Here is a 27,510-nt window from a genome sequence, read left to right on the forward strand (position 1 = left end):
GGCTGTTTTGTCCTCGATGGTGTGGAAAGTCGTGAGTGTTTCTGGCCATTGATATTGATAATGGTAGATTCAGCAACAGTAATACCATTGACTCTCAAGGGGAATCGTTTAGATGCTCTCTTTTTGGAGATGGTCACTGTCTGGCACTTGCGTGGTGCATATGTTACTTGCTGCTTAATAATAATATATTATTAAGCAGCAGTGCAAGCCTGAATATTGTGCAGGTCTTGCTGCATTTGGACATGAACTGATTCAGTATCTAAGGAGTTGAGAATGGTGCTGAACATCACCATCATCTACGAGCATCCCAACTTCTGACCTTGCAATGGCGAATAGGTTATTGATGAAACAGCTGAAGATGATTCGGTCCAGGACATGATCCTAAGGAATTCCTGAGGAACAGATGTTAGGCGTATGTCTACATTCTTTTTTAAATAATAGCACCAGATTTGCCACTCTACAATTCTTAGGCAGTTCCCTGGGGAGATTAGAAATTATGGCAAACCTTCCCGTATTTTAACTATCATTTCCTTTAGTATCAAAACAACATAAGAACTAGGAGCAGGAGTAGGGCATCTGTCCCCTAGAACCTGCTCCGCCATTCAATAAGATTATGGCTGATGTTTTTGTGGACTCAGCTCCACTTACCCACCCACTCACCATAACCCTCAACTCCTTTACTGTTCAAAAATCTATCTATATTTGCCTTAAAATCAATCAGTTGCTTCATTGGTCAGGGAATTCCACAGATTTACAACCTTTTGGGTGAAGATGTTCCTCCTCAATTCAGTCCTAAATCTTCTCCCCCCCCCCTTATTTTGAGGCTATGCCCCTCATTCTAGTTTGACCCGCTAGTAGAAACAGCCTCCCTGCTTCGATCTTAACTATTCCCTTCATATTTTTGTATGTTTCTATCAGATCCTCCCTCATTCTTCTAAATCTAATGAGTAGAGTCCCAGTCTACTCAGTCTCTCCTTATAAGAACATAAGAACTAGGAGCAGGAGTAGGCCATCTGACCCCTCAAGCCTGCTCCGCCATTCAATGTGATTATGGCTGACCTTTTGTGGACTCAGCTCCACTTTCCGGCCTGAACACCATAACCCTTAATCCCTTTATTCTCCAAAAAAACTATCTATCTTTATCTTGAAAACATTTAATGAAGGAGCCTCAACTGCTTCACTGGACAGGGAATTCCATAGATTCACAACCTTTGGGTAAAGAAGTTCCTCCTAAACTCAGTCCTAAATCTACTTCCCCTTATTTTGAGGCTATGCCCCCTAGTTCTGCTTTCACCCCTCAGTGGAAACAACCTGCCCACAACTATCCTATCTATTCCCTTCATAATTTTATATGTTTCTATAAGATCCCTCCTCATCCTTCTAAATTCCAACGAGTACAGTTCCAGTCTACTCAACCTCTCCTCATAATCCAACCCCTTCAGCTCTGGGATTAAGCTAGTGAATCTCCTCTGCACATCCTCCAGCGCCAGTACGTCCTTTCTCAGGTAAGGAGACCAAAACTGAACACAATATCCAGGTGTGGCCTCACTAATACCTTATACAGTTGCAGCATATCCTCCCTTGTATTAAACTCCATCCCTCTAGCAATGAAGGACAAAACTCCATTCGCCTTCTTAATCACCTGTTGCACTTGTAAACCAACTTTTTGTGACTCATGCACTAGCACACCCAGGTCTCTCTGCACAGCAGCATGTTTTAATATTTTATTATTTAAATAATAATCCCTTTTGCTGTTATTCCTACCAAAATGGATAACCTCACATTTGTCAACATTGTATTCCATCTGCCAGACCCTAGCCCATTCACTTAACCTATCCACATCCCTCTGCAGACTTCCGGTATCCTCTGCACTTTTTGCTTTACCACTCATCTTAGTGTCGTCTGCAAACTTGAACACATTGCACTTGATCCCCAACTCCAAATCTACGTAAATTGTGAACAATTGTGGGGCCAACACTGATCCCTGAAGGACACCACTAGCTACTGATTGCCAACCAGAGAAACACCCATTAATCCCCACTCTTTGCTTTTTATTAATTAACCAATCCTCTATCCATGCTACTACTTTACCCTTAATGTCATGCACCTTTATCTTATGCAGCAACCTATTGTGTGGCACCTTGTCAAAAGTTTTCTGGAAATCCAGACATAACCACATCCATTGGCTCCCCGTTGTCTATCGCACTGGTAATGTCCTCAAAAAATTCCACTAAATTAGTTGGCACGACCTGCCCTGGGACAATTTCTATCCAGAATGCTCGCTATTTCTTCCTTGATAGATTCCAGCATCTTCCCTACTACCAAAGTTAAGCTAACTGGCCTATAATTACCTGCTTTCTGCCTACCTCCTTTTTTAAACAGTGGTGTCACATTTGCTAATTTCCAATCTGCTGGGACCACCCCAGGGTCTAGTGAATTTTAGTAAATTGTCATGAGTGCATTTGCAATTTCCATAGTCATCTCTTTTAGCACTCTGGAATGCATTCCATCAGGGCCAAGAGACTTGTATACCTTTAGCCCCATTAGCTTGCCCATCACTATCTCCTCAGTGATAACAATCATCTCAAGGACCTCACCTGTCGTAGTCTCATTTCCATCAGTCACTGGCATGTTATTTGTGTCTTCCACTATGAAGACCGACCAAAAAAACCTGTTCAGTTCCTCAGCCATTTCCTCATCTCCCATTATTAAATCTCCCTTCTCATCCTCGAAAGGACCAATATTTACCTTGCCAATCTTTTTAGTTTTATATATTTGTAGAAACTTTTACTATCTATTTTTATATTCTGAGCAAGTTCTCTCATAATCTATCTTAGTCTTCTTTATAGCTTTTCTAGTAGCTTTCTGTTGCCCCCTAAAGATTTCCCAATCCCCTAGTCTCCCACTAATCTTTGCCACTTTGTGTGTTTTTTCCTTCAATTTGATACTCTCCCTTATTTCCTTAGATATCCATGATCGAATTTCCCTCTTTATACCATCATTCCTTTTTGTTGGTATAAACGTTTGCTGAGCACTGTGAAAAATCACTCAAAAGGTTCTCCACTGTTCAACTGTTTCACCATAAAGTCTTTGCTCCCAGCCTACCTTAGCTAGCGCTTCTCTCATCCCATTGTAATCTCCTTTGTTTAAGCACAATACACAAAATGTTTGATTTTACCTTCTCACCCTCCATCTGTATTTTAAATTCCACCATATTGTGATCGCTCCTTCCGAGAGGATCCCTAACTATGAGATCATTAATCAATCCTATCTCATTACATGGGACCAGATCTAGGACCGCTTGTTCCTCGTAGGTTCCAATACATCCTGTTCTGGGAAACTATTGCGGATACAGTCTATAAATTCCTCCTCAAGGCTGCCTTGACCGACCTGGTTAAACCAATCAACATGTAGATTAAAATCCCTCATGATAACTGCTGTACCATTTGTACATGCATCTGTTATTTCTTTGTTTATTGCCCGCCCCACCATAATGTTACCATATGGTGGCCTATAGACTACTCCTATCAGTGACTTTTTCGCCTTACTATTCCTGATTTCCACCCAAATGGATTCAACCTTATCCTCCATAGCACCAATGTCATCCCTCTCTGCTGCCCGGATGTTAATCTTAAATAACAGAGCTACACCATCTCCCTTACCATCCACTCTGCCTTTCCAAATAGTTTGATACCCTTGTATATTTAACTCCCAGTCGTGACCATCCTTTAACCACTAAATCATAGTCATTCACGATGATTTGCGCCATCAACTCATTTACCTTATTCCGAATACTATCAGCATTCAGGAAAAGTACCCTTATGTTGGCTTTCATAACTCCGTTTAGAATCTTAACACCTCTATCAGTAACCTCTCCTAAGTTATTTTTCCTTTTAACCTTTCTCCTAATTTTCCTTGTCGTTGAACCCAGATCTTCATGTAACAACCTGCTTTCCATTTATGTTTTTACTTCCCGTTTTATTCCTTTTAGTATTGCTGGGCCTATTCACTGAGCTCTCCTCAGTCACTGTACCCTGTATTGTGGCCCTTATTGATTTTTGACTATGGCTCCTCTGCCTTACACTTTCCCCCTTATTGCCTTTTGTTTCTGTCCCCGTTTTACTACCCTCTGACTTCCTGCATCGGTTCCCATAAACCAAACCTCAACTCTGGAATAAACCTAGTGGATCTCCTCTACACCCCCTCCAGTGCCTATACATCCTTCCTCAAGGAGCCAAAACTGTACACAGTATTCCAGGTGTGGCCTCATCAGCACGCTGTACAGCTGCAACACTCTTTCAACTCCATCCCGCTAGCAATGAAGTACAGAATTCAATTTGCCTCCTTAATTACTTGCTGCATTTGCAAACCAATGTTTTGTGTTTCATGCACAAGGACATGCAGGTCCTTCTGCACAGCAGCATGCTGCAATTTTTTTACCATTTAAATAATGGTCCATTTGGCTGTTATTCCTACGAAAATGGATGACCTCACATTTACCAACATTGTACTCCATCTGCCAGACACTTGCCTACTCACTTAAACTATCTATATCCCTCCGCAAATTTTCACTGTCCTCTGTACACTTTACTCCACCACTCAACTTAGTGCTATCTGCGAACTTTGACACCTTACACTTGGATGCCAACTCCAAATCATCGATGTAAATTGTAAAGAATTGCGGTTCCAAAACTGATCCCTGAGGCACATCACTAGCCACTGATCGCCAACTAGAAAAACAGGCATTTCCTCCCACTCTTTGCTTTCTGTTAGTTAATAAATCCTCTATCCATACTAATACATTACCCGTAATGCTGTGCTTATCTTGTGCAAAAGCCTTTTGTGCGGCACCTTGTTGATTGCCTTCTGGAAATCCAGATACACCGCATCCACCAGTTTCCCATTGCCCACCGCACTCAGAAGCTCCACTCGCCGGAGCTCCTCAGTGCAGGAAGAGATTGGGATGCCATTTAAAATCACGATCTCTGGACCCCCAACCTAAACCAACCCTCAAACCCCCCCCCAAAGACCCAACTCACCTATAAGGGGATCCTCGGGCACAAGTGCAGGGCTTCTCCTGGCCTGATACCTGTGTGGGAAAAATAGCAGCCTGGCACATTAGTACTGCTGGCCTGGCAACTTGGCAGTTCCCCAGCCAGCTGTGCCAGGGTGCCAGGCTGGCAGTGCCAATGTACCCAGGTGGCACCAGCAGTGCCAATGTGCCACCCTGCCCAGAGGATAACCACCTGGGGGCCTACGATCTCTTGGGAAACCATAACAAGTGCTGTCCAGCTGATTTCCATTTGTGGTAGATCAGGTGTGTGCATATTAAAGTGAGACTAGCTGTCTCGCTCGAATATGCAGATTTGCAAAATATTGATCCTGCCCACAATGGGTGTGTTCAGATTACGACGTCACGTGAGATCACATTAGATCACGCGAAGCATGGTGATCTAGATAGATCAAGAAGAGCGATCTCTCTGCACCTATTTGCCAAGCTGTCTTTCAGGCAGAACGCGGATGGTAGATCGTGTCCAAATACTTAAAAAAAGGAAATGCAAAAGAACATGGAAAAAATCCGGGAAAATTAGCCAATACAAATTGCTCTTCCAAAGAACCAGTTTAGGACTGATGGACCAAATGGCCTCCATTCATTGTTTTGAAAATTTGTAGAATTATCACAGAAATGCCTGGGATAATTTTATTTCTAACACTAAATCTGGAATTAATTCATTATTCCATTTTAAAAAGTCTTGGGCACATCTCGGTAAATGAGCGGCAAGGTGGCATAGTGGTTAGCACTGCTGCCTCACAGTGATCTGTACCCGGGTTCAACATCGGCACTGTGGGGATTCGATAGGATTCTATGTATTATATGAATTATTTTTGTATGCTAAAACAATTGGCTAAGGGAAAATATTGTTTGCTACAGTGCTGAACTTCTGTAGTCTCAAAATATTTCCATCTGCCCTCCTCTGCAGCATTTATTACCATGAGGCTGAATGGTTTTCCTGTGAATGTTTGGATTGGATTGAATGATATTAATAAAGAGAGTAAATATCTCTGGACTGAAGGAAAGGGAGTAAACTATACTAATTGGGCCAAGGGATTCCCCACCGGACAAAGGTACAGCTACAATGATCCAGTAAGTACCAACCACACCCAACATTCTCTAGGCAATGGATTAGCCTCCTTTCTTTTAGTAATAAATTCTATTTGGCTTCATGAACACTGCGGCTTCTAATTGGATTGGATTTGTTTATTGTCACGTGTACCGAGTACAGTGAAAAGTAATTTTCTGCGTGCAGCTCAAACAGATCATTTTGTACATGAAAATAAAGTAAAAAGAAAATACATAATAGGGCAACACAAGGCACACAATGTAAATACATAGATACCGGCATCGGGTGAAGCATAGAGGGTGTAGTATTAATCAGGTCAGTCCATAAGAGGGATGTTTAGGAGTCTGGTAACAGCGGGGAAGCAGCTGTTTTTGAATCTGTTCATGCGTGTTCTCAGACTTTTGTATCTCCTGCCCAATGGAAGAAGTTGGAAGAGTGAGTAAACTGGGTGGGAGGGGTCTTTGATTATGCTGCTGGCTTTCCCCAGGCAGCGGGGGTTGTAGATTGAATAATGGGCAGCAGATGAGAATTAGGGCGACAGAAAGCAGCAGAAGACAACATTTATACCTTTAGGAGAAACATTTAAAAACAGAATGTAAAGTTTAGTAAAATTATCAGTCAGTTAAATGTGTGAATTTGCTTGGGAGCTGTTTAGGGTTTGATTGGGGAATATTGGACTGCCCACTAGTTGTCCCAGGATTATTTTATTTTATTCACTCATGGGATTTGGGTGTTGCTGGCTGTGTCGGCATTTATTGCCCATCCCTAAGGGCATTTGAGATTCAACCACATTGCTGTTGGTCTGGAGTCACATGTAGGACATTTTTCCTTCCCTAAAGGACATTAGTGAACCAGATGGGTCTTTACAACAATCGACAATGGTTTTATGGTCATTTTAATTCCAGGTTTTTATTGAATTCAAATTCGGCATGGTGGGATTTGAACCTGGGTCCTTGGAGTATTATCCTGGGTCTCTGCATTACTGGTCCAGCAACAATACCATGGGTCTGATGGATGTTCACACATTAACACTGGAACTGGGGTACTAGCCTCAAGAAATTGATCATTGGGAATGGCCAGAGTGTAATTAAGTGACAATGGGGTCAGTGTGTCATCTTAAAAAAAATATTAACACAAAAAATTAAATTGTTTTTGCGAGGGTTATTTCTCTATTGCAACTGCAATTGTTTGCATTGCAACTGATTGCAGGAGCAAAACTTTAAAAAAATATTGCTGCCTGCTTCTCTGAACATTCAAGTCCTTTGGACACCTCATGGTGCAACTATGGGAATTACAACATATGAATTGGTTTATAAACTTAACCCCATATAGAACTATTCCAGACCGTCAGCATTTCACTGATAATTACTGCCACACAGGTTTAAGCTAGCCTGATCTCACAAACACTTGTTTGGGTCTGAAGAACTGGTCCATATCTCCTTCTTCCAGATATCCAATTTAATAAGTGTCAGCTAGATTATAAATAGCCCAGCTATTGTAAGGGTTGAGGTCTTTCTTCAATAATATATTTCTCCACTACAAATTCTATGAAGTGGGGATCTTGGAGTTGTATACAGACTACTATGCGAGGCGATACATTTATTTACTTATTTAAAAATGTATCATAGAACTAAATATGCAATGTACTGTATGTGGTTAAGTACATCGCAATGTTAAAGATTGTTAAAAGATGAAAAAAGCAGCTATGACAAAGAGTCATCGGACTCGAAACGTTAGCTCTTTTCTCTCCCTACAGATGCTGCCAGACTTGCTCAGATTTTCCAGCATTTTCCCTTTCGTTGCAAAAACGAATCATAGTTCTGGTATAGAATCGAAAAGTTCAGCCTATACACTGTCAGAGCAAAATATCTTACAATCTCCCGAAAAATCTAAAGTGTTACCTTAAATTTCCCGAGTATCAGGGCAGCACAGTGGTTAGCACTGCTGTCTCACAGCACCAAGGGCCCGGGTTCGATCCCGGCCCCGGGTCACTGGCCATGTGGAGTTTGCACATTCTCTCTGTGGCTGTGTGGGTCTCACCCCCACAACCCAAAGATGTGCAGAGTCGGTGGATTGGCCACACTAAATTGACCCTTAATTGGAAAAAATAATTCCCGACTCTGAAGCTGTCTGCTTGGCAAGATGTCTCTCCCCAATTAAGTTTGGAAGCACCTAACCTCGATCCTGAGAAACATACAAGAAAGAAGCTTTCAATACTTCTGAATTTTCAATGGTGAAGTTTTTTTTCATAATGTTTCCAACCTGATTACCACATATTTTGCAATTGTGGGTGATCCGACTCCGGGGGGGGGGGGGGAATCCATGGACCACGCCCGCGATCAGGGGCTACCAATTGGCGGGCACGCTCATTCCAGGAGGGCCCTATGTTCCTCCACGCCGGGCCCCTGTAGGGCTCCGCCATGTTGCGCGGGGGCCGACGTAGAGACAGCAACCACGTGCATGCGCTGGCATGGAGACGGCCATCATGTGCATGTGCGGACCTGCGCCGGCCATGCAGGGCCGGCCTTCGGAGCCGGAGCAGTGCACAGCACTGCACCGCTGTTCTAGCCCCCGTATAACAGGAGAATTACTGGGCCTGGAGGCCCGTTGATGCCGGCGTCGCTCGCACCAGTTTTGACGCCGGGATCAACACTTGGCCACGTTATCGCAAAATCCCGGCCACGTAGTATCAATTATTTTGTAAAGGTGATGTGTAATATTCTATTTCTGTGATTGAAAGGGGGTGATTCTCCGATATGGAGCCCGAGTGTTCACGCCGTCGTGAATGCTGTCGCGTTTCACGAGGGCACGAACCGGGCCCTGGTACGACTGATTCTGGCCCCCACAGGGGGCCAGCATGGTGCTGGAGCGGTTCACGCCGCTCCAGACTCCTTTCGGGCACCACGCCAACCCGTGCATGCGCAGTTGGACTGCGCCGTCCTGCACATGCATGGGGGACGTCTTTAGCGGCCGGCCCCGACTCAACATGGAGTCAGTGTTCAGGGGCCTGCGCGCAAGAAAGTAGGCCCGGGGGGGAAGAAGCCGGCCCGCCGATTGGTGGGCCCCGTTCGTGGGCCAGACCCCATCGGAGGCCCCCCCCGGTGAAGGAGCACCCCCCCCACCCCCAGGCCGCCTCCCCCCGTCCGTTCGCGCAGAGTTCCCGCCGGCAGCGACCAAGGGTGAACAGCGCCAGCGGGACTCTGTTGCATAGGCGCGGCCGCTTGGCCCATCCAGGCTGCCCCGCCAATCCCAGCTTCCCGCGGCCGGCGCCGCGCCAAACGCACCGGCGCAAATGGCAACGATTCTCCGCACTGTGGAGAATCGTGCGCCAGCGTTGGGGCGTCGTGGTGTGGTTACGGCGATTCTCCGGCCCATCGCGGGGCTCGGAGAATCGCCCCCATAATCTTTAAGTGAATGGATAATCATTTACAACTGTAAAGCAGTGAGCAAGCAGAGTTGTTTTTAATCATGGCTGTTGCATGATTCCCCAAGCCCACACAGCTAAGTCTCTTTAATATTCACTCAGGTTAGTTACACACTCTCACAATCAGAAGGTTAGTTACAGTCAGAAGGTTAGTTACAGTCAGAAGGTTAGTTACAAACACACAGTCAGGTTAGTTGCACACATCCAATCAGAAGGTTAGTTACACACACACACACACATTCAGAAGGTTAGTTACACACACATTCAGAAGGTTAGTTTCACACACATCCAGTCAGAAGGTTAGTTACATACACACACTCAGAACGATAGTCACACACAATCAGGTTAGTTACATATACACACTCAGAAGGTTATTTACACACATACATTCAGAAGGTTGTGGTAAACACCACTAGTAATATATCTTACTGGTTTAGCTCACCAGGCTAAATCGCTGGCTTTTAAAGCAGACCAAGCAGGCCAGCAGCACGGTTTGATTCCCGTACCAGCCTGCCCGGACAGGCGCCGGAATGTGGCGACTAGGGGCTTTTCACAGTAACTTAATTGAAGCCTACTCGTGACAATAAGCAATTTTCATTTCATTTCATTTCATTATATGTATTACGGCACTAGCCGTATATTACAAGTACGACGGTAAATCCCTGCCTGCTGGCTCCGCCCAGCAGGCGGCATATAAAAGTGTGTGCTCTCCTGCACTGCAGCCATTCTGGTTCCAGCTACAGGAGGCACAACATCTTGTTCAATAAAGCCTCGATTGTTTCACCTTTCTCGTCTCGTGGTAATTAATGGTACATCAAAGGTTAGTTACAAACACACAGTCAGAAGATTAGTTGCAAACATACATTCAGGTTAGTTACACACAGTCGGAAGGTTAGTTACACACAGTAAGGGGGGTTAGTTACAGTTAGATTGTTTTTTACAAACACACACTCAAGGTTAGTTATACACAGTCAGAAAGTTAGTTCCAAACACACTCAGAAGATTAGTTACACACACAGTCAGAAAGTTAGTTACACACACACTCAGAAGGTTAGTCACACGCACACACTCATACACACACACACACTCAAAAGCTTAGATACACACACTCAGAAGATTAGTTACACACAGTCAGAAAGTTAGTTACAAACACAGCAGGGTAGCATGGTGGTTAGCATAAATGCTTCACAGCTCCAGGGTCCCAGGTTCGATTCCCGGCTGGGTCACTGTCTGTGTGGAGTCTGCACGTCCTCCCCCTGTGTGCGTGGGTTTCCTCCGGGTGCTCCGGTTTCCTCCCACAGTCCAAAGAGGTGCGGGTTAGGTGGATTGGCCATGCTAAATTGCCCGTAGTGTCCTAATAAAAGTCAGGTTAAGGGGGGGTTGTTGGGTTACGGGTATAGGGTGGATACGTGAGTTTGAGTAGGGTGACCATGGCTCGGCACAACATTGAGGGCCGAAGGGCCTGTTCTGTGCTGTACTGTTCTATTCTATACACACTCAGGTTAGTTACACACACACACACTCAGAAGGTTAGTTACACACACACACACTCAGAAGCTTAGTTAAATACACACTTAGAAGGTTAGTTACACACACACACTCAAAACACACACTCACGCAGAAGATTAGCTATACACATGCTCATTAGGTTAGTTACACACACTTGGGATGTTAGTTACACACGCACTCACACTCATTAGGTTAGTTACACACACTTGGGATGTTAGTTACACACGCACTCACACACACACACCGTAAAAGCAGCACATAAATGTGTATTAATTTACGTGATTTCCAGAAAAGTCGCATCCAGAAGGTATTTCTTTCATGGCAGAGTTCAGTTTAGATGAATTGCCGGTTGGAGACTGTAACACAAAAATCCTTGAAGTGAAAGACCAGGTAGCATGATAGGGTTTCTGTGCTCAAACCTCTTGGCAGGCAATGATTAGAGTGTTTTTGTAGAATCCGCTAAAGTAGCATTTGCAATGACCAAACAGGTAGAAAACAAAGGTTAGGTTAGGTTTATTTACGATAAAAAGATCTCCACTGCCGGAATCGTTCTCCTCCAGAACCAGCACCCAGGTCAGGTTTTTATACTCGTGATCTAATCCCGTATTAAGGGGGAATCCCGACCCCGTTACTGGGGAACTTTGTATTCAGTGGAGGTCACAAGGAATCTTACTGTCGTGATGCAGTGACTGTCTTGTTATGCTCTTGGCGTAGCATAAGCGGCTTCCTTGATGTGCACTCTGACAAAGGAAGGTTCAGACGTGGAGATAACTTCAACACGTTTATTGAACTATTTACAATTCTCCTACTCGGGTTCGCCACTACTGTTAATCCTTCTATAGCTACGCAGACTGACAAACCAGTCTGCTACAATCCACGTGGTGGGTGTGATATTGAATTAACCCTGTGTCTGTACTCACTGAGAGTCTCCACTGGAAAGAGGAAGATCATGTGTGCTGTGTCCTTCATATATAGGTTGGTGTAATGCCACCCTGTGGTAGTGTCACCTCTGTGTGTATCGTGAATGCCCATTGGTCGTGTCCTATCTTACTGACCTATTGGTTGAGTGTCTGTGCGTCATGTCTCTGGTGCTCCCTCCAGTATCTAGCTAGTTTACGTGGACTTACATTAACCCCTTGTGTATCTACAGTGATGCATATCACCACAGTGACCTCCGCAAGGATTATAACACTTAAAATTTGAGACACGGAGATCAGTTACTTGGTCAGTTGGGGGTTGTTCGATTAGTTGGTAATTCAGCAGATTGGGGAATTTTCAGTTTTAGGAATATAGGGATTTCAAATTGGCCACTTATGTCATGTGACCTTTTTCCACAATTATTTCAAAAGGTGCGTTTAACTCAAGTCTGGGACTGGCTTTGATTTCAGAACTGATAATGTCCCACATAGTGGCCTTTGAAAGAGTTACCGTCCATGTTGAGATTCTTGGGCCGAGATGCCACTGTCTGGGTAGACTCTCTGACTCCACTAGAGTTGTAAATGATTTCCATTTCCTCCTCAATAGTCCCCTTTTGAAATGGGCCTGGACAGTCCCAGGTGTGAGATATATAGAACATAGAAAATACAGCACAGAACAGGCCCTTCGGCCCACAATGTTGTGCCGAACTTTTGTCCTAGATTAAGAACAAATTAATCTACACCCCATCATTCTACCGTAATCCATGTACCTATCCAATAGTCGCTTGAAGGTCCCTAATGTTTCTGACTCAACTACTTCCACAGGCAGTGCATTCCATGCCCCCACAACTCTCTGGGTAAAGAACCTACCTCTGACATCCCGCCTATATCTTCCACTATTCACCTTAAATTTATGTCCCCTTGTAATGGTTTGTTCCACCCGGGGGAAAAAGCCTCTGACTGTCTACTCTATCTATTCCCCTGATCATCTTATAAACCTCTATCAAGTCTCCCCTCATTCTTCTCCATTCTAATGCGAAAAGGCCTTACACCCTCAACCTTTCCTCGTAAGACCTACTCTTCTTTCCAGGCAACATCCTGCTAAATCTCCTTTACACCTTTTCCAAAGTCTCCACATCCTTCCTAAAATGAGGAGGGGCTGGTTTAGCACACGGCTAAATTACTGGCTTTGAAAGCAGACCAGGGCAGGCCAGCAGCACGGTTCAATTCCCGTACCAGCCTCCCTGAACAGGCGCTGGAATATGGTGACTAGGGGCTATTCACAGTAACTTCATTTGAAGCCTACTTGTAACAATAAGCGATTTTCATTTCATTTCATGAGGTGACCAGAACTGTACACAGTACTCCAAATGTGGCCATACCAAGGTTTTGTACAGCTGCATCATCACCTCACGGCTCTTAAATTCAATCTCTCTGCTAATGAACGCCAGCACACCACAGGCCTTCTTCACAGCTCTATCCGCTTGTGTGGCAACTTTCAAAGCTCTATGAACATAGACCCCAAGATCTCTCTGCACCTCCACATTGCCAAGAACCCTACCGTTCGCCCTCATTCCGCATTCATATTTGTCCTTCCAAAATGGAAAACCTCACTTTTCAGGGTTAAACTCCATCTGCCACTTCTCAGCCCAGCTGTGCATCCTATCTATGTCTCTATGCAGCTGGCAACAGCCCTCCTCACTAACCACAACTCCACCAATCTTTGTATCATCTGCAAATTTACTGACCCACCCTTCAACTCCCTCATCCAAGTCATTAATTAAAATCATAAACAGCAGAGGACCCAGAACTGACCCCTGAGGTACGCAACTGATAACTGGGCTCCAGGCTGAATATTTGCCATCCACCACCACTCTCTGACTTCTATCGGTTAGCCAGTTCGTTATCCAACTGGCCAAATTTCCCACTATCCCATGCCTCCTTACTTTCTGCATAAGCCCACCATGGGGAAACTTATCAAATGCCTTACTAAAATCCATGTACACTACATCCACTGCTTTGCCTTCGTCCACGTGCTTGGTCACCTCCTCAAAGAATTCCATAAGGTAAGACCTACCCCTCACAAATCCGTGCTGACTATCCCTAATCAAGCAGTGTCTTTCCAGATGCTCAGAAATCCGATCCCTCAGTACCCTTTCTATTACTTTGTCTACCACCGAAGTAAGACTAACTGGTCTGTAATCCCTATTCCCTTTTTTGAACAGAGGCACAACATTTGCCACTCTCCAATCCCCTGTTGACAGTGAGGATGAAAAGATAATTGCCAACGGCTCTGCAATTTCATCTCTTGCTTCCCATAGAATCCTTGGATACATCCCGTCAGGCCCGGGGAACTTGTCTATCCTCAAATTTTTCAAAATGCCCAACACATCGTCCTTCCTAACAAGTATCTCCTCGAGCTTACCAGTCTGTTTCACTCCGTCCTCTCCAACAATATGGCCCCTCTCATTCGTAAATTCTGAAGAAAAATACTCGTTCAAGACCTCTCCTATCTCTTCAGACTCGAGACACAATCTCTCGCTACTGTCCTTGATCGGACCTACCTTCGCTCTAGTCATTCTCATATTTCTCACATATGTGTAAAAGGCCTTGAGGTTTTCCTTGATCCTACCTGCCAAAGATTTTTCATGCCCTCTCTTAGCTCTCCTTAATCCCTTTCTTCAGTTCCCTCCTGGCTATCTTGTATCCCTCCCTGTCTGAACCTTGTTTCCTCAGCCTTACATAAGTCTCCTTCTTCCTCTTAACAAGACATTCAACAATATGTCTTTTAACATCTCTGCAGAAATAACAAATTTCAATCTGTGAGTCCCTTGGGTTCATGGTTAAATTGTCCTTATAAGGTGCGAGATACGATGATGAAAGGAGGATTCTTCTGCCCCTATAACTCCTGTTGGGAGCTTCCAGAACAAATGGGCGATCCTGCGTTCATATAATTTTCAGCAGCCATCCTGTTGGGTTCATTATAGCAAAATTAAAATAGAGTCTGATGTACACTATTGGGTTTTCTTTCATATTTTTTGGACATAACACAAGATATTGGTGACATCTAGTTCTATCTGGTACCAGTAATTCTTTTTTCAAATTACTTCATGAAGGTTGCCATTTGACAGACAAAACTCGACACGCTTTATATCACAAAGAGAGGTTAATGTCTGTTAATATCATTTTAACATTCTTTTTGCTAAAAACCATATTATCAGGAATATAACACAACATTTAAGAAGCATTTAGATGAGTACTTGAAACAGCATAACATACAAAGCTACATACTGGGGAATGGAATTAGAATATAGGTGCTTGATGGCTGGCACAGACATGATGGGCTGAAGGGCCTCATTCTGCGCTGTAAAGCCCAATAAAATAGACAGACCCTAAATACTTTATTTTTCCTCATAACAGTGGAGCAGGTACCCTCTGTTTAAGGAACTTTTAACGACATCCCAGTAGATTTTAGCTAATGAACATGGACTGGATTCTCTGCCCTGTCACGCCACATTTCTATTTCCCCCCACCGATGGGATGCTCCGTTACGCCGGCCGGTTAATTGGATTTCCCATTGTGGGGCAGCCCCACGCCGTCAAGAGCCCCCCCCCCCCCCCCCCCCCCCCGGCTGCCGGCAAAACGGAGCATCCCGCCAGCGGAGAATCCAGCCCCATATGTTTTAAGCCCAGATACCAGATATATCTCTATAAAAGACAAAGGGACAGAAACACTGCCTTTCAGAAGAGTGACTACTTTTTCAATTCATTTGTATTAAAGGAATCTATTTACTTAACATGTAATGGCCTATATCTAAATATACTGGGCGGAATTCTCCGCTCCCCACGCCGGGTGGGAGAATCGCGGGAGGGTCGGGCGACTCAAGACATGCCCCCCTGGCGCCCCCCCCCCCCCTGTGATTCTCCCACCCCCCGCTTGGAAGAATCGCCGCTCGCCTTTTTTCACGGCGACCGGCGATTTTCCGGCCCGGATGGGCCGAGCGGCCTGCTGTTCCCAACCGGTTCACGACGGCGGCAACCACACCTGGTCACTGCCGTCGTGAACGTGGGCGCCAAATGCTGGTTTGAGGCTTGTGGGGGCGGAGAGGGGAGTGAGCACCATGGCCGTGCTCGGGAGGGGACTGGCCCGCGATCGGTGCCCACCGATCGTTGGGCCGGCGTCTCAAAGCGACGCACTCTTTCCCCTCCGCCGCCCTGCAAGATCAAGCCGCCACGTCTTGCGGGGCAGCGGAGGGGAAGACGGGAACCGTGCATGCGTGCGTTTGAGCCGTCAGACGTCGTGACGTCAGCCGCACATGCGCAGGTTGGAGCCGTCCAACCTGCGCATGCGCGGCTGACGTCACTTAGGTGCCGCCGTCGCGTCATTCTCGGCGCGCCACCTTGACGCAAGTTACGGAGCGCCGCTCCTAGCCCCCCGGATGGGGGTGAATAAGGTGAGAGGAGCGGCCACCGAGACCATCGTAAAACTCGGCCGAGTTCACGCCGGCCTTCCCGATTTATCGCGGGAGCGGAGAATTTCGCCTACTATATCTGAATTTAACTAATTATCTATATTTCACCTAATTGTATCTATATTCTACCTAATTATATCTATATTCATTCACACATAAAGCATGATTTCTGCATTTGCAATTGGCTACCCATTTGTTGGCTGCACATTTCAGATAATTGCCCCTTGCAAGTGAGTTTCACCGTGATCAACTCCAGTTCTTTGCCTTCTTATATCATTCAGCACCTATCTCGAGAAATATTTTTGACTGAATTTGAATTGATTCATAACGTCCACTTCATTGGGGTTCTCCTGTACCTTATTTCAGAAGTCTATTACTCCTTGTGCAAAAGAAAACTGCCTGGCTAGTCATAAGTTGCTTGATAATTTGCCACACAACCTTATCTGTGATATTTGCAGGGCACAACATCAACTTGTTATTGTCTGACATCCATGGCTTAATCTTTAATTTTGGTTAGTATTTTTTTCAGGAGCATGCTGGTATTAGGGGCTAACTCTTATTTTTTGCTTTTACTCTATGGGCAACTGACTGTGTGACTGTGATTGTGAATGGAAATAAAAACATTGGAGCTTGGAGGAATGACTACTGTGATCTTAAAAGAGGCTATGTATGCCAAAAGTACAAAGGTGAGTATTTCTTATGGCATTTCAGGACATCATATTAATAATCTCAATGTATCTGGTAAATGAGCTGAAATAATAATGATGTATGCCAACCGTACTCAGTGAGACAAGTTCAGCCCAGTTTACAACTCTTCATTACCCGAGTACATGCCAGAGCACTTGCACAGCTCACAGCATGAAGAATTGTGACAGGTTGAGCACTGCCTCATGTGCGTAGTTCCCAACGTGCCCGCACTTACGTGGTATATTCCAAAATCCAAAAATTTCTGAAATCCAATACACGGCCCCAAGCATTTCGGATAAGGGATGCTCAATCTGTATTTGAATTATTTCTAGCTAGTACTGAACAGATTAGCTTCTGTGGGGTGCTCACTGTTATCCTCCATCTTCCACCTGAGCCTTTTACACTTCCCTTCCCCAGCAACACTGCTCTCCCAATCTTGTCTCCTCTCCTGATACCCACTGTGTTCACCTCATCACTCCTTTTGCCCTTCCACTTTCCCTTCTCCTATCCTCATGCCTTCCCTTTCTCATCTTCCCATCTCCTTCCCCTGCTTCTTCCATTTCACACTATTCTCTTCCTCTCTTCCTTCACTCTCCACTCTCCCACCCCTCTTCACCACTTTGATTTCTCTTCCCTCTCCTTTCATTCATTCCTTTCCTTCTTCCTTCTCCCAACTCCTATCTCCTCTTCCCTTGTCTTCCTCCATTCCCCATCTTGGTTCAATCAATTTTCTGCTCTGTTTGAACTGATGACTGTATTTCATCTTGAGTTTTAGTACCCAATGCAACGAAAGGTGATCTGGTCTTATTTATTCCCTCTTCCCCTCTCAGTTGCAGAGTCTTGAATGCTTTCAACATTGGAGTATCTGAATAAAGACAAGTTATTGATTTTAAAAAATTTTTTTTAGAGTACCCAATTCATTTTTTCCAATTAAGGGGCAATTTAGCGTGGCCAATCCACCTACCCTGCACATCTTTGGGTTGTGGGGGTGAAACCCACGCAAACACAGGGAGAATGTGCAAACTCCACACGGACAGTGACCCAGAACCGGGATCGAACCTGGGACAAGTTATTGATGATGCAGAAGAGGAGGAAGAGTGGGACATGGGCAGCATTACTTTTTTTAAAAAATGAAATGGATAACCATATCAGAGAATGCAAATTGAAATGCATTCTAAAGAACATCTTCATGAAGAACTTAAACATTTATTTTCCGATGAGAGCATGATCATTCTAAAGACACAACAGAAAGGCACTGATGTTGGGCAACCTTTCCCGTGAGCCTTCTATTTGGAAATGTAGGGATTCACTTATATCAACAGAGACCGTATCATGGGTAGTGAACCTGTGATTTCCTGATCTGCACTGGTATTGAGAAATGCTCACTGTTGACTGTCTGGATCCAAAAAATCAACCCCATCATCTCAGGTCCTTCAATGTCTAATAATACATTAAATGTTTGCTAAAACAACTTCTGGTCTAATTGGGTGAATTGAGTGTAATCTTGATATCATAAAAAAACATTGTATTCGTAAAACTCTGAATGGAAATAATAGTGCCAAATATGATTCCTTCCACAGATCGTGCACTAATGTTAGAGCCCACAACCATGGCACCATCAAACTACATTAAGTATGCCAACAGTTCATACAAAATAATTACGGTCAAGCTGAAATGGCAAGATGCTCGTAAGGTCTGCGAGGCAGAGGGGGCTCAGATTGTCAGCATCACAAATGGCTTTGAGCATTCCTTCCTAATATTAGAAGCTTATAAATTTGGCCAAAAACTGTGGATTGGATTAAATGGCAATGAGGTAAGAAACACTTAGCACTGTTAGTTGAAGAAAAATGTTAAATGCACTGTACTACTCAAGATATTGATTCCTGCAAGCACTTTGCACCATACTTTCAAATACACTTGACAAAGATAAACATCAACATCAAATTTGAAACAGTGTAAGAGGATTCATAACAATCTTTGGGACTGGAAAAGAATCTGAGCGGAGAATGAAAATAATAAGAACAGGTCAGAGGAGGTATTTTGGCCTGTGGAAAAAAAAAAGTGGATTCTTGTGATCTCTACTATTTTAATTTATGAAAATGATGTAGACTTAGGAACTCAAAACTCAAGTGGTCAAATCTGCTGATGATCCCAAAGTAGAAGGGGCAATGAAAACGGTTCAAAAACTGCAGAGCAGGCTTGACATGTATGTGGGCAGATCAATGGCAGATTAAATTGGACAACCGCAGCGATGTTTTTCCCATAGGAAAGAAAACACACATATTCCATGTATAGTTTTGACGGAATGAATGATGGAATGGAAGGGGATTGAGGAGGCTAGACATGTGCAACCACTGCAGAGTAGTAATCCGCAGAACCAACAGAAAGTTGAACCATGGAACCAAGACTGCTGAGTATAAATAAAATACATTCCTGATCAAATATACAACCCTCTGGTTAGAGCATGACTGTCGTGACCTCCAAGAGCTAATGAGAAATGGCAAAACAACCAGGGGCGAAATGAGGAAAGCTCTTCAGTGCAGTGAGTGTTTATGGTCTGGATGCATTGCCTGACAGGGTGGTGGAGACAGATTTGATGGTAACTTTCAAAAAGTAATGGGATAAAGACATGAGGAGGACACATTTACAAGGCCATGGGGAAAGAGCATGCGATTGATACTAACTGGAGAGATCATTCAATGATTCACCACAGGCACTATGGGCCGCATTGCCTCCTCCTGTGCTCTTTGTACTATGATTTTATGAGACGTTCTAGAACTGGAAGCAGTACAGAGAAGAGCCATGAGATAGATCCCACCCGAGGTATGAGTATGAAGAAACAGAGTTGATCTTACAGAAGTATCTAACATATAAATGATAACGATGAAAAGAGTAGATTTGGAATATAACTTTGAATGAAATTGTGGAATTATGACAAGTGGATTCAGAATCAAATATGTAAAAGTGTAAATGACTCATATAAGGCAGTTTTTGTGCAGCTAGAGTGGTCACTGCTTGAAATGGATGTCGAGACATGGTATTAGCACATTTCAGAAATAAGTTGAGTGAATTTCTGCAGGGGTGTCTCACTCATACTTATCTTGGTGGAAGAGAATGATTACTTTTCCTTTAATTCTGTATTTCAACATGAACAATTTTAGAATTTTCCTTTCCTTATTTGAAAAGAGAATCTTCTATCGTTGAATAAATATGATATGCAGAAATAAAGCAAAATGCATAAGCAGTTGGTGGAGAGGGGAAGAGTCGGAAAGAATAGAAAAATGCTATACTATTTAAATTGAGAGAGATTGCAAAAGTTGCAGGTACAGAGAAATCTGTGTGCCCAGATACTGAATAACAAACATTTAGGATGCAGGTACAGCAAGGCAAATGCTATTTTAGTGTTTATTACAAGGAGGAATGGAATGTAAAACTAGGCAATGTTTATGGTTGTTGTACACGGCCTTGGTGAGACTGCATTTAGAATACTATATAGTTTTGGTCTCCTTATTTGAAAAAGGACATAACTGTGTTAGAACCAGTTCAGAGGAGGTTCACTCAATTTATTCCTGGGATTAAGTGCTCATTTTATAAAGAAAGGTTGTACAGGTTGAACCCAAACCCATTGGTGTTTAGAAGAATGTTAAAACCTATAAGCCCTGAGAGGACTTGACAGGGTGGATGCTGAGAGGATGTTTCCCCTTGTGGGAGAGATTAGAATTCTCCGATGGGATTCTCCGCGCCACGAGGAAACCCGCAGATGGGGACATGGGCGGGGGGGGGGGACACGCTGTCGGCGGGAAGAGAGAATCCCAACGGCTGGAGAATTCCGGCCCGCTATATTGCTTCCAGTTCTAGAACGTCTTATAAAATCATGGAACAAAGAGCACAGGAGGATGCAATTCAGTCCATAGTGTCTGTGGTGAATCATTGAAAGAGCTCCCCAATGAGTCTCACTCCCATGCTCTTTCCCCATGGCGTTGCACATGTTTCCTCCTCATGTCTTGATCCCACTCCTTTTTGAAATTTACCATCAAATCTGCTTCCACCACCTTATCAGGCAATACATTCCACACCATAAAATCATTCAAGAATTAGAAATCTCCCTTATAAGCTGGAGATGAGGAGACATATTTCCTCTCAGAGGGTTGCTAGTCTGTGGAATTTCCTTCCACAGAAAGCAGTGGGGGCTGGGTCACTGAATTCATTTAAGACTGAATTAGATTGATTTTCGATAGAAATGGAGTCACGTTTATGAAGTGCAGACAGGAAAGTGGGTTGAAATCACAACCAGATCAGCCACAATCTTATCCAATGGTGGAACGGGCTCAAAGGGCCCAATGGCCTCACCCTGATCCCAAGTCCTATGTTTGTAGTTCAGGCAAATGGATTGTAGGAGGCTTAAAAGTGTTGTTGCCCTAGGGGCCAGTGCTGGATCCACTTCTGCTCTCATTGCATGTAAATTGTTTAGATTTGCATTCACCATGTTTAAAATTTGCACAAAGGATGGGATCTGGCAAAAAGAGAAGAGGCAGAAGTTAACAGCTTGAGCAGATAGGTGACAGATGCAGTTTGATATGGAGAAAACGTTAAGAGTGCAAGTGTATGCTCAAGAGAAAAGTGTCAAACTATTATTAATGAACATACGGACATGGGGTTAATTTCCTAAATGTTCTCAATGAGATAGATGCAATGTTAAAATTTCCCAGCCCTTTGCTGATAGGCTGGGAGACTGCAGGGATGGCATAATATTGGGATAGGCATTGAGAAGGGTGCCTGATGTCCTTCTAACACTGTATCATTTTGCCAGTGAGGGGAGATGTGGTGGCTGCCTGCCTGCTGGACAACTGAGCCACTTAGTAGCCAATGAAGGGCTACTTCTCACCCCCTGGGTGATTTGCCTATGTAGGGAGGGCCTTTCACCATGTGGGAAGACAACTATGTAAATCCTGGTGGCCTCTCAGATGGTCTGGGGTGGGAGAGCTGCCACGATGGGCACTCCATGGCGCACATAGTGGCCCCTGGTAGCGTCGCCTTAATTAGGCACCGCTAGTAATAAACCACTTTGGGTGCAATCATCCACTGAAGCAGGCTCACCTCTCACATTCGGCTCCAGTGGCAGGCCTTTCCAGTAAATGGCAAAATTAAGTGCACAGTAAAATAATGCCAATTGCATTTTGGACTTTATAAATAGTGGTACAGAGAAAATAGGAGATACAATTATAATTTTGTACAAAGCAACAGATAATCCATATATAACATTTAGAAGTAATGTAATATTAACTATTCCTGATTCTGTAAATTATTATTTGAAAAGAATGAACGTGCAGGGCCACAGTTAGAAGGCGGGGAGAGGCACTATGTGCATTCCTCCTTCAGAGAACCATAACAAGCTGAGTGGCTCCTTTCTGTGTTTTAACTATTCTGGATGTGCATTGACACCCTGTGAAAGGATATTAAAATAGTATAAAGTAACGATCATGGATCTTGGGCGGGATTCTGCCCTACCCGGCGCCGAGGAGTGGCGTGAACCACTCGGACGTCGGGCCGCCCCAAAGGTGCTGAACCCTCTGCAACTTCAGGGGCTAGGCCGACCCCGGAGTAGTTTGCGCCGAATCGGCCGGTGGAGAAGGGGCTTGGCACCATGCCAACCGGTACCAAAAAGCCTCTGCCCGTCTGCGGATCGGTGGGCCCCAATCGCGGGCCAGGGCACTGTGGGGGCACCCCCCGGGGCCAGATCCCCCCGCACCCCCCCCCCGAGGCCGCCCACGAAGCCAGGTCCCGCCGGTAAGGACCTACTCTAATTTGCGCCGGCAGAACCGGCGAAAAAAATGGGCGGCCACTCGGCCCATCGCGGACTGGAGAATCGCCGGGGGGGTGGTGGCTGCCGACTGGCGCAGCGCGATTCCCACCCCCGCCAAATCCCCGGCGCCGGAGAATTCGGCAGCCAGCGGGGGCGGGATTCACGCCGCCCCCCCCACCCCCCCCCCGCCGATTCTCCGACCAGGCGGGGGGGGGGTCGGAGAATCCCGCCCCATAGATCTTACCGTGCAAAAGCAGGTCATTCGGCCCGTCAAGTCTGCACTTGCCCTTGGAAAGAGCACCCTACATAAGCCCATGCCTCCACTCTATCCCTGTAACCCCACCAAACATTTTGGACACTGAGGGGCAATTTAGCGCGACCAATCCACCTAACCTGCACATCTTTGGACTGTGGGAGGAAACCGGAGCACCCTGAGGAAACCCACGCAGAGACGGGCAGAAAGTGCAAACTCCACACCGTCACCCGAGACTGGAATTGAACCTGGGTCCCTGGAGCCGTGAGGCAGCAGTGCTAACCACTGTGCTACCGTGCCGTCAAGATTTTGCGGGTTGATACTTGAGATTGGATGCAACAGATATAAAGGAATTATACAAAATATTTTGAATGTTTGAGTGTCAGTGACACAAATGATGTTGCAAATTCGGGTCAAGAAAGATTACTAACTGTTGTCCCTTTAAGCAGAAATAGGCACAGCTGATAGACCAACAAATACAAATAATTGCAGAATCTGACACAACATTTTAAAACTGAAATATTTTTAGACATCAGCACAGTACAGATGGATTGATGGATGGAGAATGCGGTATTCCAAATGGGAGGCTGGAGAACCCAAGGTCAATGATGGGTGTGTCTTCATGAATCTGGATGGAAGTTGGAAAACTTCAACGTGCAATGATGAATATTATGCTGCTTGTAAAAAATCTTCCGGTAAGAAACATATAGTCCACAATAAATTGAAATAGGTTGTGGTAAACACGCTTTTTAATCCAAGTTTTATTAACATTAAAATAATAAATTAGCAACTCAACGGTTTTTACATGTTTGTAAAGCAGTCATAGTTTTTGGACATTAATTAAAGGAATATCAGCACCAGCATGAAAAACAGATATATTTTTTTCTATGAGTACATTGTTCCAAAGTTTACCTCATGATAAGCTATGGGTAGAATCTTCTCCAGATATTGTGCTAGTCTCTGAGGTGACCAAGGTTGTGACTTAACTATCAACAGTGATTTAGCCTGCCTTTCGTGCAAGATGCCATCTTTGTGAAAGAGTTGGAACATTCCATGCACTGGGAATGGCCTCCCAAACGATAGTTATTACTCTGACAATTAAATTGGCAGCTAGCGCTCATCAAAATGGCTACATGCCATTTTGCTGGTTAGTGCTGCATTTAATAATCTCTTTTAACAGTGACCAGCTAAACGAGATGAGCAATCCCATTAACATTTAGAAAGGAGACTATCATGAATAGTCAGCATGAATTTCAAAGAAGAAAATGCATTTTTTGAGAAGGTAAAAGAGAGATTAGACAATAATAATGCAGTGGATGTAATCTATCTTGATTTTCAAAAGGCTCTTGATACGGTGTCCCAAAATAGACTAATGAATGAGGTCAGAGAATATGGAGTCAGGGGATAAGGGAAAAAAATGGAAAACCAGCAGGTTTCAAGACCAAAGGAATCAGAGTAAAGGGTAGTTATTGAGATGGGTTGAAAATGGTAAGTGGTGTTCCACAGGATTCCATGCTGGTCCACAGCTGTTCACAATTTACATTAATAATTTGGACTTGGGAATCAAAAACACATTGAAGTTTACAGATGACAACAAATTGGGGGCGATAGTAAACTCTGAGGAGGACTGCAAAAAATAACAGAGCATTAATAAACTTGCAGAATGTCAGATGAAGTGCAACACAGATAAATGTGAGATAGTACATTTATGTTGGAAGAACATTTATTACTTGCAAGATTAAAGTCCAGGTGGGGTAGGGGAACAAAGGAATCTCGGAATAGTTATCAATCCACTAAAAGTTGTGCCACAGATCCGCAAGGCTCTAAATAAAGCCAACAAAGCATTAGGTGTTATTTATTGGGAGATAGAATTGAAAATAGAAAAGTTACAATGAACATATATCAAATCTTGGTTGGATCACACTTAAGAGTAGTGTGTGAATTCTGGCCGCCTTATTATAAAAATGATATTGGCTGGGGTATTCTGGCTCCAGCCAAAAATCCTTTCACTTCCGCGGCACCAGTAAATCCTGCCAACAGAGGCAGTGGAAAGACGATCTGCGGGGATGATAGCAGAAATATGTAGGTATACAATCCAGGGAATAATTGGCAGGCTGGGTCTCCTGAAAAAGAAGAGCCTTGAGGTGACTTAATCGCACCATTTAGAACTATGACAGACTTTAATAGGGTGGGTACAGAGAAAATGTTTCCTCTTGTGGAGAAGGTCAGAAGTAGAGACCGTAAATATAAGATTGTCACTAAGAAATCCAATAGGCAATTTAGAAGAAACCTATTTACCCAAAGTGTGGTGAGAATGTAGAACCGTCTACCACAACGCACTGAAATAAATAGTATAGATACATGTAAGGGAAAACTAGACAAACATTTATATCCCTTTATGGCCTCATCCCTCCCCATCTCTGCAATCTACTTCCTACAGCCCCCAGATATGTCTGCTTTTCTCCAATTCTGATCTCTTTTAAATTCCCGCTTTTAATTGTTCCATCAATGGCAATGCCGCCTTCAGCTGCGAAGGCTCAATAAACCCTGGAATTGATTCTGTTCATTCTCTGGATCATACGCGATCAGGGCAAGGCATCAGAGGCCACCCAGTTCTGAAGACAATTTATAAATCACTGAAAATATATCTGCAGCAGCTAGTCCATTCTCTGTAGACTACTCAAATTTTAAGTGTGAAAAGAAAAGCTCAAGAATTGTACCAGCAGCCAGAAGAAGTAACCCATCAATGTTTTTGAGATGGTTTCTTAGAACAGCACGTTCTGGAGCCAACCAGAGAGCAGGCTACATTTGTGCAATGAGATTTGACTAATTGATAACCTCATGGTGAAGGCACCCCTAGGTAACAGCGATCATAGTATGATTGAATTTTACATTCAGTTTGAGGGAGAGAAGAGTGCATCCAAGACTAGTATTTTAGACTTAAATAAGGGCAATTATGAGGGCATGAAAGCAGAGCTAGCTGAAGCGAGCTGGCAAATCTGCTTAAGGGATAGATCAATGGCCATCCTGTGGCAGACATTTAAAGGGCTATTTCAGAGTATACAGAATAGACATATTCCAATGATAAATAAAAGTTCCAAGGGGCGGACACACCATCCGTGGTTAACTAAAAAAAGTTAAAGACAGCATTAAACTTAAAGAAAATATATTTGTGCAAAGGTGAGTGGCAGGTTTGGAACGAACATAAAGAACATCAAAGAATGTCAAAAAAGATTGATAAGGAGGGAAAGCTCGAGTACAAGGGAAAGCTAGCTAATAATATAAAGATGGATAGTAGAAGTGTTTATGGACAGTTAAATAAGAGTTAAGGTGGGAGCTGGTTTGAAAGAAAGTGCATGGAGGGAATTGGTAATGGAAAGTAGGGCTGTGACGGATGAATTGAACGGGTATTTTGAATTGGTGCTCACCACAGAGGATGCAAGTAACATCCCAGGAATAGATGTAACTCAGGAAATGAAAGAGTGGGACGAACTCAGGAAAATTACAATCAGGGATTTGGTATTGAGCAAATTGTTGGGTCTCCGAGGGAGGGAGACAGAAAGCAGGAAACTACAGACCAGTTAGCCTGACATCTAGAATCCATTGAATCATAGAATGCTTAGAGTACAGAAGGGGTCCATTTGCCCCATAGAGTCTGCACCAACCCCCCAAAACAGCACTCCACCCAGGGTCATATCCCCACCCATCCCCGCAACCCAACCTAACCTTTTGGGCACTAAGGGACAATTTAGCATGGCCAATCCACCTAACCTGCACACTTTTGGACTGTGGGAGGAAACTGGAGCACCCAGAGGAAACCCACACGGACACGGGGAGTAACGTACAAACTCCACACAGTCACCAAAAGCTGGAATTGAACCCAGGTCCCTGGCGCTGCGATGCAGCAGTGCCAACCATTGTGCCACCATTCCGTCTCATAAAGAAAATGTTGGAACAAAATTGTTACAGAAGGGCACTTGGAAAATTCAAGGTAATCAGATCAAGTCGACATGGTTTTGTGAAAGGGAAATCATTTTTAACCATTTTATTCGAGTTCTTTGAAGGAGTCACATATGCTGTAGATAGGAGGGAGTGAACCGGTTGATTTACTGCACTTATATTTCCAGAAGAGATTTGATAAAGTGCCACATTAAAGGTTATTGCGGAAAAATAAAAGCTCTTGGTGTAGGTGTAACATATTGACAAGGATTGAAGATTAGCTAGCTAACAGGAAATAGAACGTTGACATAAATCAATAATTTTTTAAGTAAGCAGGATGTGACAAGTAGTGTGCCACCGGCATCAGTGCTGGGGCCTCAACGTT

The 27,510-nt window shown here is 44.1% G+C and overlaps 1 protein-coding gene and 1 long non-coding RNA gene across 3 annotated transcripts in view; one reads left to right on the forward strand and one right to left on the reverse strand.

The window, feature by feature from the left end:
- Window positions 1-27,510, forward strand: part of mrc1a (mannose receptor, C type 1a) — a 213,876-nt gene that overhangs the window by 170,169 nt on the left and 16,197 nt on the right. Inside the window, exons 22-25 of the mRNA XM_038798045.1 lie at window positions 5,982-6,145; window positions 17,024-17,129; window positions 18,711-18,943; window positions 23,716-23,881. Coding sequence (XP_038653973.1) covers window positions 5,982-6,145; window positions 17,024-17,129; window positions 18,711-18,943; window positions 23,716-23,881 — 669 coding nt within the window. The remainder of the gene's footprint in view (window positions 1-5,981; window positions 6,146-17,023; window positions 17,130-18,710; window positions 18,944-23,715; window positions 23,882-27,510) is intronic.
- The window catches only part of LOC119966422, a 51,695-nt gene continuing 48,163 nt past the window's right edge, over window positions 23,979-27,510 (reverse strand). For both annotated transcript variants that reach the window (XR_005460760.1, XR_005460759.1), the window contains exon 4: window positions 23,979-25,309. This is a non-coding gene — a long non-coding RNA (uncharacterized LOC119966422). The remainder of the gene's footprint in view (window positions 25,310-27,510) is intronic.

The sequence above is a fragment of the Scyliorhinus canicula genome, chromosome 5, assembly GCF_902713615.1.
Source record: "Scyliorhinus canicula chromosome 5, sScyCan1.1, whole genome shotgun sequence".
Classification (NCBI taxonomy): Eukaryota; Metazoa; Chordata; class Chondrichthyes; order Carcharhiniformes; family Scyliorhinidae; genus Scyliorhinus; species Scyliorhinus canicula.